Source organism: Acanthamoeba castellanii, assembly GCF_000313135.1.
Source record: "Acanthamoeba castellanii str. Neff unplaced genomic scaffold scf7180000084592, whole genome shotgun sequence".
NCBI lineage: Eukaryota > Discosea > Longamoebia > Acanthamoebidae > Acanthamoeba > Acanthamoeba castellanii.
Window position 1 is genome coordinate 41758 of NW_004457376.1, and position 14178 is coordinate 55935.

The following is a 14178-nucleotide window of genomic DNA, read 5'->3' on the forward strand; positions in this document are numbered from 1 at the left end:
CTCGGATTCAGTGGTGGGCACGTTGGTTGCCGGCGTACCGTGAAGGTTGCAGGATCGCGCCGGTGTTCCCACAGGGCTACTTTCTGTTCGTCCTTCTCCACTTTCCTCTTGTTTGCCTTGGGCGCTCTCCTGCCATCGAGCGTGTCGTCCTGCAGCGATGTTGCCAGTGGTTGGAGTCCCACCACCACAGAGACAAGAGTGACTAAACGTTGGAGCCCACGGGCATGTACGTACCACACACTCACACCCGAAGAGTTCGTGGGTGTCACAAGCCGTGAATTCATTGTATGAGAAGATGTCGCGAAGCTCCTCCTTCGTGAAGCGTGCCTGTGATAGGGAAGGGAGGGTCAGACCACCTGCAGCGCCGAGCAGCCAAATATTGGGTACGCGGAGGAACCTTGAGAGCATCGCCGGCCATGCGACTCGCGTCCATAATAGCGTTGGAGAGGCCCTCCTTGGCGACCTGTCGCTGGAATATTTTCTCTGGAGCCGAGTTAGAGTGCACACTCACACTCCAGGAAAGAAAAGATCAGGGGAAAGAGGGCATACCTTCGATCGTCCCAGTCCTAGACCGACAGACAAACGGGGAGTGTTAGGTATGACCCAATATTGGCGATCAGCATCAAAAGACAAGGGAAAGAATGTACGAGGCAAAGCGATAGATCCAGCACTTCTTCTTCTGGCCGTAACGCCAGACTCGGCCCATTGCCTGCGCATCGTTAGCTGGATTCCTGTGTGCAAAACCAGCGCGCGGGGGACAAGAAGTGAGCAAACACTTGCGGCACAGTCGCGACGAAGAAGTGCACGCACCAGTCCGGGTCGAACAACACGATGCGGTTCGATCCCACGAGGTTGAACCCCACGTTGCCCGCTTTGCTTGAAAGCAAGAAGACAACTAATACCATGGATGGCACGGAGACGAGGAATTAGGTCAGGGACACACATAGCCATAATGCGTAAACAGAAGGTACGCACAATAGTCGCTTGTCTGGTCGTTGAAGTGGTCGACGATGTTCTGGCGCTGGCCCGTGGGCGTGGAGCCATCCAAGCGCACAAAGCGGTAAGACCGCTTCTTGCACAAGGTCTGCATTACGTCCAGAGACTGCTTGAAGTTCGACACAATCACGACTCGGTCCTTCGTCGTGGTCCTGATTACGCCGAGAAGCTTGTCGAGCGCTTCCATCTTGCCTACGGCGGGTGAGGGAAAACAGGTAAATGCCGAGCCAGCAGCACACCGCCGGGAAGTGGAGTGCGGTACCCGACAGTTCGATATCGTGAGTGGTGGCGGTGAAGTCCTCGGGAAAGAGAGCGGCCACCTTCTTCATCTCCGGTTCTGCCTCGACCTGCAATCACAGGTGTGAGCCGACATAGTCATTTTCCAACCATTTGCAACTTGAGAAGGGTGATCACCTCGGGCTTAGGGAAGATGGCGCAGGGGTGATTGCAGAGCTTGCGCAAAGAGATAATGCAGGATAGAGCCGCCGCCTGCTGTCCGCCTGAAAGGACCGAACACACCATGGTGGAGCGGAGGTACTGCCTGTACAAGTCCGCCTGGAGTGATGAGAGCCGACAGAACACCACCTGCTCCACTGAGCAACATCAAGAGACAAGAGGGCGTCCCGTCAGACATCGTGGACCAGTGCTTTCATCAGCCAAAGAGGGAAGCGATACCTCGGGGAGGTAGGTATTGGCGCAGAAGGTCCTTTGTCCGGCGAATGATGAAGCTCTCCGTTCGCTTCATCAACTGCGAGGAGTAGCAGGATCAGACCACGCCGAATGGTTGGAAAGGGGCACGAGTGAGGACGAAGACAAGAATATGCGTACAGCAGTGGAACGTGATTGCGACTCAAGCTTCTGTTGAGGCGTGGCGTTGGGGTCCCTGCCCAGCACGATGGGTGTGGCGAACACATCTCTGAACTTCTTGAGGTCCATGAAGCCTGGATTGCAAAAATTGACCATCGTGAAGAACTCCTCCAAGTCGTTCTGAGGAGGAAATGCACAGGGGTGAGCTGGGTCGCAAGGAACCAGAAAGCAGGTACTACTGTGATGGCGTTTACTGTACCTGGATTGGAGTGCCCGTGATGATGACCCTGCGTCGAGTCTCGAGGCCATTGATGCACTTGGTGATGCGGGCGTCAGCGTTCTTCAGGCGATGACCCTGCGTGTAGCCAAGTTGTCCGTCTGTTAGTCGCCGCCTATCGCCTGGTCCCATTGGACGCACGCATACCTCGTCGCAGATGACCAAGTCGATTCCGGCCACGCCTTGCAGGAACGTAGCGTGGATCCGGAATTGCTCGTAGGAGATGATCAAAAGAGGCCGGTGCGGAGATGTCTTGAACTCGTCAAGGACCTTCAGTGTTTCCTCTTTCTTGGACGCCGCCTGGCCGATCACCAAAGCGTGGAGTCGCTCCAAGCCCAGCCATCGCTTCACTTCGTGATACCAATTCTACACGCGGGCAGCGATGGGTCAGTACAGTTGGCCACCACCACACGACAGAACTGCTGCGCAATACCTTTGTCAAAGATGTCGGAGTAATGACAAGAGCCTTCTTGGAGGCCGGTGTGCCGTTCGGACTATGAGAACAAAGGCCTGAGCATGGGAATGCAACAATGCGGCCAAAGGGGAGGTGATGGAGCACCCTTGCTTGAGAAGCGTCCATATAAGGGTGATGGCCTGCAGGGTCTTGCCCAGACCCATTTCATCGGCCAGGATGCAGCCTCGCCCCGGACCCTTTAGGCCCATGGTGCACTCATACAAGAACTTGACGCCCTCGCGCTGGTGGGGCTGCAAAATACTGTACACACGGAACAGAAAAACCGTTAGAGGCCTCGCACTCGATGAAAACCAGCAGCAAGGTGCACATACTTTCCAACGTAGGGATCGACCACCACAGCCGTGAGGGGTCCACTGCAGAGGCGTGTGAGTAGCCTGTAAGAGGGCATGAAGCATGGAAAGGACACACGCACTTTGGGTCGGAGGCGGCGGTAGGGTTGAACAGGACGACGGAGTCTTCGTTGATGGCGTGCCGCGGTTTGATCTCCTTGACGGTCGGCTTTCCGTCACCCACCGCGTGCGACTTGAACTTGGTGGGTATCTTTAGTTTGGGCGTCGGAGCCGGCGCCACTCCACCCTTGGCTGCGCAGGTCGGTTCGGACTGAGTACAAGCGATCAAAGGGGAGAGAACGGGGTACTCCTACCTTCGACCTCATCGAGGAAGACGGAGCCGGATTGATAGTTCTCTGGCGTGATCTCGTCGAGGATCTACACCCCGTTTGCAAAGTAAGCGAGGGGGAAGTGCACTACGTTCATAATGGCGGAATCGTTGGGGGGGGGGGTGGTGAACCTCAAGTTCCTTGCCCGAGAAGCAGAGCGAGTTACCGGGGCCGAGGTCGACTAGCTCCTGTTGGTAATTTGGTGAGCATGAAGGCTGCACTGGCTCAGCCATACAACACCGTGCACCTTGGCCGGGTAGGATGACGTCTTGCCGATCTCCTTCGCTTGCATGTCCTTGAGGATGCATATTTTACCCTCCTTTATCACCAGCACGCCTGCAACCGAGACCCACAGCGAAGACGTGACGAAGTGCACGCACAAGGTAGGGGTGGTGCAGGTGGCGTGCATACCGTCGTTGTAGGTCTTGTGCTTCTTGCGGCTGTACTTGCACCACATGACGCGGTAGTAGTGAGACTCGCCGGCTTGACTGTTGGTCTCCTCTTTCTTGACCGGGGCGACCTGCCGCGGGGTCGTAGGTCTGGTGGGCGTGGTACTGCTGGACGGGGTGGCAGTGGGACTCTTAAACGAACGTCGCACACCAAGGCCAGCTCGACGTCCAGCCGCGGGAGAAGCTGCCGACGTTTTGGCCTCTTCAGCCTCCTGCTTGACTTCCGTCATCTCGACAGATTCCGAATCGATTTCCACATTTTCGTTGGAGCCTTCATCATCATCATCCTCGATTTTTGGCCTTTTGGCGGATTCCTTCGTTTTCTTCTCGGCAACCGCAGGTGCGCGGTTCGAAACAAGGGGGCTCACGAACGGACGTTTGCCCCGCTGCGAAGGCGCTTGGCTTCTCCTCATCTTCGTCTACTTGCTCGACGCGGTCTTTTTCGCTCCTTGCACGCAACAATGGCTTTTTTGGTCGTTCGTGGAATATTTTCGTCGCCCTGCTGGCGCCACGTCGAACAGCTTTTTTCAAACACGCTACTCCCAAGACGGGAAGCCGTGCAAAGCGATACGGTGCATGGCGTCTGCCAGGCGTTCATAGTCAGAGAGCTGGTTGTACAAGTGGGCTGACAGGCGGACATAGAGTCGCCCTTGCACGCACTTGACGGGCACCTCGATCCTAGACGCATCAATAAGTGAGTTGTGAGTAGGGACGTTAGTTGCTAGATGGCAGAGGGAGGGGTACATGTAGCGATAGTGCAAGGTGTCCTGCAAGATCTTGGCATCTGTAGAAGAGGCCTCCGTCGGCTTGCCCGACGCCACCACACCATCAGGAACGCTGACGAGGGCCATTGTTCTGTGCATTTCCATCGGCGCGACCAACTTGTGAACGTGCGGTTGTGGTTTGTGAGTGTTCACACAGCAGCAAGTCGACCAAGATGAAGAGTGTTTCACGTACGCTGGCGTCCCATCGACTTCGAAGGAGGTCGACAGCCTGGTGCAGCAGGCCGATGTTGTAGCTCCACACTCGCTCCAGCCCGATGCGCTTCCAAAGCGCAAGAACCGCGGGGAAAGTAAGCACGGAGGAGTAGTCGTGGTAGCCCGACCAGATGAAGTTTGATGTAAAACCCTCTCCGAAGCCGTGCGAGATGACGAGCGGGTGGACGACGTGCGATGCGTCGTTCGTCTTCCTCTCTTCATGCCCCTCGTCGTCGGCCTCTTTCGCGATCTTCTCGACCACATCGAGTCGAAGCGCCGGTCCGTCGCTGTGTGTGTTGCGGACATACAGGAAAGCGCAGCCGGGCGTGCAGCAGAACCACTTGTGGCAATTGCCCACGTAGAAGTCGGCGCCCAGCGCCCTGAGATCGAGCGGAAGTGAGCCCAGGCCGTGGGCGCCATCGATGAAGACGGGCACTCCTCGGCTGTGGCACAGCTCGATTAGGTCTTCAATCGGCATCACGAGGCCTGAGTTGTGTGCGGTAAGTCAGTGAGTGACGGCCTACCAGATAGAACGGGTTGTCAGATTTTCGTACCTGTGTTGCTGGTGATGTGATCGAAGATGGCGAGGCGAGTGTTGGGTCGAAGAGTGTTGCTCACCACTTCGAGTATGTCGTTGGGTCCCGCGAGAGGGAAGGTGATCTCCCCTTCGCGCACATGCGCGCCCGCCTGCTCGCACTGGTAGGCCAGCATCTTCTTCACTGACCCATAGCCAATGTTGAGCATATACACCTGGCCGGACACAGCCGCTCCCATGTGAGCACACGTGGCAGGCACGACAAAGGCGTAGAAAGAGGTACTTCGTCGCCGGCGTTGAGGTGGATGGACTTGATCACCGTGTTGAGGCCGGTGGTGGCATTGGGCACGAAGGCGACTTCGTCCGGCGCAGCCTTGACTTCAGCCGCCAGTTGCCTCAGCGCCCAGACTATCTGCGCACAACGCGTCACGCGTGAGAAGTGCCGCTGTAGAGCTGTACCAGCACAAGCCGCATCCTGGGCTGTATATGTCTGTTGCTCACATGCACGCACCAACTGGAACAATTGTCGATCGACGAAGCGCAGCGGCTGCCGTGCGTTGTGCAGGCGCCACCTGTTGCCGACCTCCACCGCAATCCGCAAGGGAGCGCCTGCTCGCCCAAGAGGCACCCAATGAGAACGCTAATCGGAAAAAGGAGTGGGCGGGTAGGTCTGCACACCAAAGGCACCGTGGTTGATGAAGGTCCAGTCGCGGTCGAGAAGGAAGTGCGCATCTCTCATCTCGTGCCCAAATGAGGGCAAATCAGTGCCAAGCCCCGGCAGCAGATCATCCCAGCGGATGGGAAGCTCTGGCGGCGCGTAGCTCTCCTCGGGTTGTCGAATGAGGTCCTCCACATTGTCTGAGTGGAAGGACCCAAAGCCACGGTATCCGTGCCCCCCCTTCTTCTCCATCTGGCGCAATGAATAAATAAAATAACATATGAATAAATAAATTTCAATAAATGTAAATTGAAAGAGGAAACGACAAATTATACTAGCGGGTGGCGCGAACTTCCCTCAACCTTGCCACGATACTACTTATCGCAGAGACCATGCAGAACCTTACGCCAGGCACGCCGTTCTGGTCTTTATTGGTGCCTCATTGCCCACCTACTGACCGAAAAGCCGCGCAGAGACTAAGCACACCAGCATGGGCCGGTTGCTGAAGAGCAGCGGAAGAGCACAACCAGGCCAGGGCAACGAACTGCACGCCCTGGCGCGAAGCCAGCGCGGACCCTTCCCTCCGGTACCGATGTGCCCTTGGGATGGTGCTTTGTCTGACTACGTCACCAACAAGTATTGTCACGGACCGCGTGAACAGGCGAAACCGATGAGCGCCGTGAGTCAGTGGTTGGGGTTTGTTCCTGCAACAGTGAAGCCCTGGCAAGCGCTCATCGCTGATGGAGCCGATCCCAACGCGTACCTGCTCACCCCTTGCCCTCTGCACTCTCTCCCCTCACCCCAGCCCCTGCTGCAGGGTGGACGAATATGGCCGAACGCCACTGCACGAGGCTAGCTCTCGAGGCAATTGGCAAGCAGTGGACTACCTCCTTCAAGGTACAGCGACTGGGCTTGGCGGTGGCGAGCTCACACAGGTCGGCCTGCAGGAGCGTAACCTCCACTTCTTCAGCGGGACTCGTGGCGAAGATCAACCAGAGGGACCACAAGGGCCATACAGCGATCGACCTCGCCATCGCACTCGGCCACAAGGAGGTTGAGACCCTTCTCTCCGCCTATATCGCCCGAGCTGCGGCTCGCCAGAGGCCACGGGGATGCCCGCTCTTGCAGATGCCCGTCGAAGTGTTGGTGCTCATTCTATCGTGGCTCGAGCCTCGCGACCTGTGCACTGCGGCCCAAGCCTGCACGGTACCCAAACCCCTTTGCGTGCACGTGTGGCTCGCCAGATCTTTGCGTAACCCCCGGGCTTGCGTATGTGCAGGTGCTTGCACAACTCAGCCGAGAGGACACCTTGTGGCGGCGATTCTGTAGCACACACCAGCACAAGCCAGCCGACCAGAGTTGGAGGGACTGCTATCGTGAGTGGGTCGCCGCCAGCCTTCGCGTCTACGCAGGTAAGCAAACGAAAGCCCTCGCCGCCGCTGCAACTCCCAGAGCTTAGGTCGAAACGCCACTGTTCCACCGCTTGCCATCAGGCGCCAGGGCAAACTTCACCGAACGCGGGCAGATCATCAAGTGGGCATTGATTGGAGAACACAGTACCCCACGCCGCCCTACAATTGGCCGCATCCCACGAACCTGCCTAACGGGTGGTCCCGCACGCATACAGGGGTAGGCAAGAGGAGGCTCACCGAGCGCTATGTGCGGGGCATTTTTAGGGATTTTGCCCGTGGATCGATGGGCGCCGACTTCCTGGCGAAGGAGGTCGAGCGCGGCGGCAAGTGCCTGCACATCCAACTGTGGGACCGCCCAATGGCGTGTAGTACCCGACTGCTGTGTCGAGGAGCGGTCGGTCTGGTGTACGTCTATGACGTGAGGAGACGCGAGACGTTCGACGCTCTCGCCGCACGACACGAAGAGATCGTCTGGCACTTCCCTGATGGAGTGCCGCCCATCATCATCGGTGCGCTTACACACCCCGACTTCGTGGCACGTGCTGATTGTGGATCAATGTGTGCACTGATGGCGGCTGTGTTGCATGCGTGAAACGGTACAGCCGGAGCCAAGGCGGACAAGAGCACTACGGGCGAATCGTACGAGAGGCAAGTCAGCGAGGAGGAGGCCCAGGCGCTGGCCCGGCAACTGAACGCGGTGGCGTGGATGGAAACCAGCAGCAAAGACGACTTCCAAGGTACCAGGGCGCCACTCACCTACTTCGTGGCCAGCACTCGGCTGCGGCTGCGTGCGGTTCTTCCTTACTGACCTGCTCACCACCGGCGTGCAGTGAGCGAACTGTTCTCGCGACTGCTGCTTGAGTCGCTCGAGTGGGCGGACCCTTTCCGTGTGGGCACGCCACCCCTGGAGGAGGCGAGCCGGTGGGCCGTCCCGTCGGCATGCTTGTCTCTGGTCACGCGCAGGGAGGAGAGACCCCGGACTGACGGCGGGGGTGACGCACCCCGCCCGAGACACCTGACCGACAGCGGGCTTCTTACGTGTGTCCTTCAGTAAAGTGCGTGCGCCCCCTGTTCTTCTTCTTCTTCGTCTTCGTCTTCTTGAAGAGTTGTATTGGCAGCAACTGCGGGGCAAAGACTGGAGGGGATGAAGCTAGGGAGAGAGTGGGAAGGGCGATCAAGAGGCGTGGCTCTGGTTGCGGTACTTCTGGTAGAAACCGGCAACAAGCGGAGCGACGAAGAGAGCAATGTGGGCATACTTGACCAACGTCGCGCCGATGGAAACCTCACCCGTGGGCGTGATCTTAGTAGGCGTCTGCTGAGATTGCCACAACGAACGCCGCACGCAACACAACGCACATGAGCGTAGGGAGTTGAGCAAACAACTGTGTCGATGCATGTACCTGCACGGTTGGCTTCTCTTCCTCATCGTCGACGACCTTGGGCTGCGCAGGCGCAGCTCGGACGGGCTCAGCTGCGGGCTGGACGGGCTCGGTCTGGATAAGACGGAGTCAGCCGTGCTGGGTGGCGTGAAAGCGGGATTGGTGAAGGCACCTTCTTGGGAGCGACGACAATGCGAGGCGGCTCCACGACCTCCTCTTCCTCGCTCTCCTCCTCTTCAATGTGGTCGGGGGCGTCGCCGGCGTTGGCGCGTGGCTCGAACTCGACAGTGATAGACAGAATGCCGTAGTACTTGGTCGGCTGCTCATCCACCACAGTCTCCAGCACCATTCCCAGGTACAGGTCGCACTGATCACACGCACACACACACACACACAGTGCGCACGCATGATACACGACGTCTGAGCATGTGTTACACATCAATGCGCACAGAAAGGAAGGATGAAGGCGTGTACGTTGGCGCAGGAGGCGGTCTTGCGCAGGGTGCCGTAGGAGAAGTCCTCGTGGAACCTCAGGAACGAGCGGGCAATGGGCTTCCGGAAGGCCGGGTAGCGACCAGAGGCCTGGAACTTCTCCGTCGAGCTGAACAGGCGCGCTCCGCAGTGCGCGCAGCAGTAGAAGCCTTCGTCGAAGTGCTCCTTGTACTACAGATTGACGGAGCGTTGGGGGGGGGGGTGAGAATGGGCAGCAGCAAAGATGCACAGCGGATCCATTTAATAGTGCGATTAGCCACGCACCTTCTCGCCGCTTCGGCGGGCCATGAGATCGACCTCCATGACGGGGTAATCGCTGTTGGGAAGGGTCCTCTCGGTGGTCTGCGAGATCTGCACGGTGCCGCTCATCTTCAGTTGTGTTTGAATTTAGTGTTTGATCTTTTCTGCCACAGTTTCTTTTTGTACACGTGAGATTGGAGAAGCGAGATGAAGCAGAAGGACGTGGCCATCTTGTTTTTGGCCACGCTCGCGATTTTGCTCTCGGTGTACTACCAGGGCACCTACCACGGCCTCCGTCTCGTCTGGGTGCACCCCATCGATGCCTCCCTCTACGAGAACGGCCATTTCCCACTCCAACACGAACGACTGTACACCAAGCCACTCCCAATCTCCCACCACCAGTCGTGAATCCTGAGTGATCTCTCTTTTCCTCAGGCCGCCCCCACTCATCACTGACGTAGACGGAGACGGCCACAACGGTGCGCCACACCTTCTTCGCTGAGTGCTGGGCGCGTGCATTTTGTGTTGCAGCTGATCGATCCGCTGTGGATGGGCCACACACATGGCGGTGAGGAGAGCAGAGGTGATCGTGGTGACCTCAGACAGCCGGATCAAGATACTCGAGGGCACACCCTCCCAGAGCGCTGGCCTCGGGTCGCCGTCGCAGTGGCACAACCTTCCCGTCAAGGTGCACCTCCACCCCTGCATGCACGTCGCTGCAGTCGACTGCTGTGTGCGCACCCCCGAGCGGCCCTGGCAGAGTCTCATACAAGACTTGCTGTGATGTAGGAGGAGGCCTCGCTTCTGCCCTCGGTGGGCGTGGGTGCCGGCCGAAGGCCCGTGGCCCTGTCATCAGGCTATCTCTCCCCATATCAAGAGGGTACACCCTCATCTGGCTCTTCTCTAGCGCCGTGCGTGCGGTCTCACGCCCGTGCTTGGGTGCTGGGCGGGCTTCGATATGTAGGGCTGGTGCGCACGCAGGTGATTGTGGTCCTGACCAGTGGCTGGACAGTGCTCCTCTTCGACAACCACCTCAAGCTCCTCTGGGAGAGCACTGTCAGGTAGACCTCCCGCGCTCCACCTCTACCACTACCACCTATATCGACGCAGGCTCATGGTGCCCCATGGCTCTCTGTTTCTGCTGCAGGGAATCGCTGCCAGCGCATCTCTACCACAGCGAGGCGGCGCTGCTCGTGGTGCCCACCCCAGTGCGCATCGGCGACGCTGGTGTGGTAATCGCTGCCGCTCGCCTCTCCCGCAAAGCCAACCAACAGGCGGCCAAGTACGTACCCCAACCTCCCCGCACCCACGCACTCGCTGTGCCGGCCAGCGGCGGACTAGATTCAGCGGGCTTACGGCCCAACCTACGTTGGCACAGGCACGACCACGGGGCGGGCGGGCGGAAGGCCTCGTGGATGGCCAACGGCGAGGAGGACGAGGATGACCACGATTTGGGCGAGGAGCACTTCTCCTACTTTGCCTTTGACGGTCGCACGGTACCACTTCTTTCGACTGCGTGTCGTGCGTGTCGTGTGGCGTGTCGTGTGTCGTGTGTCGTGTGGTGTGTGTGTGTGTGTGTGTGTGGTGCTGTGGATGTCAGAGTTGCTTTGTTTGGCTTAAAATCTTCTCACGGACTTGGCGGGTGCCAACCGCAGGGCGCGCTGCGATGGAAGCACGAGGCTGGCGACTTCTACGACGAGTACGACACGGACGCCGGGGACCGCATCGGCGAAGAGCGCGCGATGCACCTGGGCGAGATGTCGTGGAACGACTTCCGATATTCGGTGATGCAGCAATTGCCCCACGCCTGGTTCCGTCGCGAGGTACCGCCCTCCTACCGGTCGATCAGCCCCCCCCCAATCTGCTCCCGCTTGTCGCTGGAGCTCACAGGTGCGCCCTATAGGATACTGGGCTCCGGGTGGCCCACTTCGAGCGCGGCGCCAAGCCCGCTGCTGACACGACCGCCCAGTCACAGCTTTCCGGTATGTTGGCCACCACCACTTCTCTGCCGCCGACACCGGCTCCCATGGCCTGGGCTGGCGCTGGCGCTGGCGCTGATGGTGACGGACTCGGCGCAGGTCTGCACGTAGACGTGCCGGGCCTGGTATGGGGCGGCCACGCACCGCACTCCGAGGACGATTTCGTGCACGAGCCCAACGTCATCGTGGCCCACTTTGCCGACGGCGTAGAGGTATCCCCGGCCACGCGGTCCACGTGACAGCCGACGCAACGAAGTAAAGAAACAAACTAAAATCAAATTAATTGTGTGATGCGCGCGCAGGTGATCCACCTGTACACGGGCCGGCCGGTGACGCGGATGGGCCTGGAGCGGTCGGTCGTGTGGGACGACATCAACGGCGACGGCGTCGTCGAAGCCGTCCGTCTCTCCACCCTCCCCACTGCTGGGCAAAGCAGCGAGGACCAGGTACCGTTCCCACTCCACGCACCACCGCACGCTAGGCGGAGACACTCACTGGCGCGTATGCGCGTATTGTGTTCTGGCTGGGCGCAGTGCTGGGCGCTGGGACAGTCGGGGGTGCCGCCGCAGGAGGACCTGTTCAATGTGTCCATCTGCGAGCCGAAGCCGCAGGGCTTCCTCGAGCTCCTCACATCCAACCCCAAGCGCAAGTCCCGCGGCGATACGTACACTTGCCCCCCCCCACCACACTTCCCAGTCATCACCACACGAGGAATGACGTGTTTACTGGTGCTCTGCAGTGGCGTGCTGCGCGCGACCAATCCGATCTCCATTGCGCGCCCGCGGACGTGGGCTGAACCCAACGGCCACAAGGACATGGTACGGGCCGTACCCAATGGATCCCCCATTGTTCACCGGGGCGAGCGCGGTGTGTGACGTGTGGTGGCTCCCCATCTTTCTGGGCGCACCTGCAGGTGTTCCTGGTGAGCAGTGGGCGGATGACGTCTTTCTCGCCGCGCGGGCAGCTCAACTGGATGCTGGACACGGCGGCCGAGTGGGCGTCGATGGACTCGTCGGGCCACACCGTCGGCCCGTGGCGCGGGAAGCTGTGGGCGCCGCGCCCGGCCCACGTCCCGGCCGGCCTGCCCATCACCCCCTCCCTCCTGCCCTTCTCTCCCTACGCCTACCACGGCCACCAGGAAGAGCTCGTCTTGGGCGTGGGCGGCAGCGCCATCGTCATCGTCTCTGGTAAGGCCTTCTGGATTTCTGGACCGCTGGGTCCTTTAAGGCTTTGCTGACGTGGTGGGGTGCAGGCGACGGTGCGTTGGTGGGTGAGGCGGTGCTGGAGGAGCCACCGATTGCACGGCCAGCGGTGGGCGACTTCAACAACGACGGGACGAACGACGTGATCATCGTGTCGGCCAACGCCTACTACGCCTACAGCCTGTCGACCCAGTCGGCGTCGCTGTTCCTGCCCACCCTCCTCTTCCTCCTGCTCCTGGCCATCGCCTCCCTCGCCGTCTACCAGCGGCGGCACGAAGCTGGCCCGGCCGCCGCGCCCGCCCAACGCCTCAGACGAGACAAGCGCGACATCTGATCCGATCTGGGAAACGAACGAAGAGACGAGTGGGTGGTGGAGGGGGCGTGCGTGCAGAGAGGAAACGAGCCGAAGGTAAATACAGGAAGAACGAGAACGGGAGAGGCAGAAAGAGGAGAGAGAGAAGAGGCTATGTGTCGGGTCCGTCCATGGACGCGCGTGGGCGCGGCTGCGCCAGTATGGGGACGGGAGGTGGCGTCCGCTCCACCATCGCCACGGGCATCATCCTCGGCTGCTTCTTGTCGCTGCCCTCCCACTGCGCACGCACAAACACATAGAGAGAGAGAGATGGTGACCATGGTCAGCTGCCCACTTCATGGCGCACACGCACTATTTATTTTTCCGCCCCTTCGTGTGCCGTGCTACGTGTGTGCGTACCTGGTAGTACTGGGCCAGGTATCGCTTGTACTCGGTGAGGGCGACGGGAACGTAGACCTCCCACCCCGCAGGGTAGCAGTCCTGGACCAGACCGCGCATCTGGATTGCCGGCCGTCTTGAGCTTGTCCTCCATCTTCTCGAACAGCAATCTGTGGACGACGAGAGGAGGGAAGAGGAGAGCAACGACGACCCGTGAGATGTGGGGCAGAAGCGGCCAAAGGGGAAGGGGAGGGAGGGGTACACGTCGACGGCCTGCTCGCGGTCGATGAGCGTCGAGGCGGCTTGGGGGCGGCGAGAGTTGGGCGAGTTGCCGTTGCTGCCGCTGCCGCCGCCGCCGTTGTTCCTGACGCTGGCGAGCTCCTTCACCCGCAGTCCCTGCCCTTGCAGGTGCGAGCGCTTGGTTCGCAGCATCTTGTACGCCAGCAGCTGATGGAAGGCCTGCACACCACACACACACACACACACACACACACACACACACACACACAAGACACCACCGTCACAGCCCGAGAAACGTGAGCGAGCAGTCGAGAAGAGAGAGAAACAGAGAGACGAGCGAGGAGAATGCGACGTACGTTGCGCACGTTGATGTCCCAGTGGAGGAAGAAGTAGTAAAAGTGTCGGTCGAGCACAAAGTCGCTGTAGAGCGCGATGCGGGCGTCGCCCATGAACACCTCCGAGTACTGGTACAGGAACATCAGCACCTTCAGCAGCAGCTGGTGGTGCTCGGTCGACAGAATCAGCTGCCACGGGCGCGACCGCGTGACGCGAGAGAGTTAACAACAACAACAACAACAACAACAACAACAACAACAACAACAACAACAACAGCTGATGGTGGTCATGCCCTGCTGGGCGACGGTTGGTGGGCGAAGAGAAGGGGGAGCAGCAGTACCTCGAGGGACTCGACGAGGAAGGCGTGGTCAAAGG

The 14178-nt window shown here is 59.6% G+C and overlaps 6 protein-coding genes across 6 annotated transcripts in view; 2 read left to right on the forward strand and 4 right to left on the reverse strand.

Moving 5' to 3' along the window:
* Nucleotides 1–280: 280 nt before the first annotated feature.
* ACA1_051660 (DNA repair and recombination protein RAD54B, putative) lies at nt 281–3670 on the reverse strand (the record flags this gene model as incomplete). The annotated part of the gene is made up of 20 exons (XM_004336898.1): nt 281–483; nt 550–566; nt 648–731; nt 811–871; nt 976–1188; nt 1259–1343; nt 1384–1485; nt 1516–1589; nt 1672–1744; nt 1825–1983; nt 2063–2158; nt 2228–2446; nt 2514–2574; nt 2640–2795; nt 2867–2908; nt 2968–3136; nt 3199–3262; nt 3345–3401; nt 3461–3549; nt 3625–3670. 20 exons carry the CDS (start codon nt 3668–3670, stop codon nt 281–283), a joined length of 2070 nt encoding a protein of 689 aa, XP_004336946.1.
* A 528-nt stretch (nt 3671–4198) lies between these two features.
* On the reverse strand, nt 4199–6084 carry ACA1_051670 (aminotransferase, class V superfamily protein; the record flags this gene model as incomplete). The annotated part of the gene is made up of 7 exons (XM_004336899.1): nt 4199–4340; nt 4407–4543; nt 4620–5125; nt 5194–5389; nt 5458–5586; nt 5686–5783; nt 5862–6084. The coding sequence occupies 7 exons, from the start codon at nt 6082–6084 to the stop codon at nt 4199–4201; spliced, it is 1431 nt and encodes a 476-aa protein (XP_004336947.1).
* A 238-nt stretch (nt 6085–6322) lies between these two features.
* ACA1_051680 (Ras subfamily protein) lies at nt 6323–8077 on the forward strand (the record flags this gene model as incomplete). Its single annotated transcript, XM_004336900.1, has 9 exons — nt 6323–6418; nt 6494–6591; nt 6650–6729; nt 6803–7038; nt 7112–7244; nt 7326–7388; nt 7460–7753; nt 7847–7981; nt 8016–8077. The coding sequence occupies 9 exons, from the start codon at nt 6323–6325 to the stop codon at nt 8075–8077; spliced, it is 1197 nt and encodes a 398-aa protein (XP_004336948.1).
* Nucleotides 8078–8418: 341 nt separating this feature from the next.
* ACA1_051690 (methionineR-sulfoxide reductase) lies at nt 8419–9484 on the reverse strand (the record flags this gene model as incomplete). The annotated part of the gene is made up of 5 exons (XM_004336901.1): nt 8419–8556; nt 8645–8737; nt 8796–8990; nt 9098–9286; nt 9380–9484. 5 exons carry the CDS (start codon nt 9482–9484, stop codon nt 8419–8421), a joined length of 720 nt encoding a protein of 239 aa, XP_004336949.1.
* Nucleotides 9485–9562: 78 nt separating this feature from the next.
* ACA1_051700 (FGGAP repeat domain containing protein) lies at nt 9563–12608 on the forward strand (the record flags this gene model as incomplete). The annotated part of the gene is made up of 15 exons (XM_004336902.1): nt 9563–9723; nt 9791–9834; nt 9937–10043; nt 10145–10235; nt 10320–10416; nt 10503–10637; nt 10734–10851; nt 11011–11178; nt 11259–11337; nt 11434–11546; nt 11637–11780; nt 11868–11998; nt 12074–12152; nt 12265–12521; nt 12587–12608. 15 exons carry the CDS (start codon nt 9563–9565, stop codon nt 12606–12608), a joined length of 1746 nt encoding a protein of 581 aa, XP_004336950.1.
* A 392-nt stretch (nt 12609–13000) lies between these two features.
* Nucleotides 13001–14178, reverse strand: part of ACA1_051710 (uncharacterized protein) — a gene marked incomplete at both ends in the record, with an annotated part of 3547 nt that continues 2369 nt past the window's right edge. The window contains 3 exons of the mRNA XM_004336903.1: nt 13001–13126; nt 13249–13686; nt 13824–13991. Coding sequence (XP_004336951.1) covers nt 13001–13126; nt 13249–13686; nt 13824–13991 — 732 coding nt within the window. The remainder of the gene's footprint in view (nt 13127–13248; nt 13687–13823; nt 13992–14178) is intronic.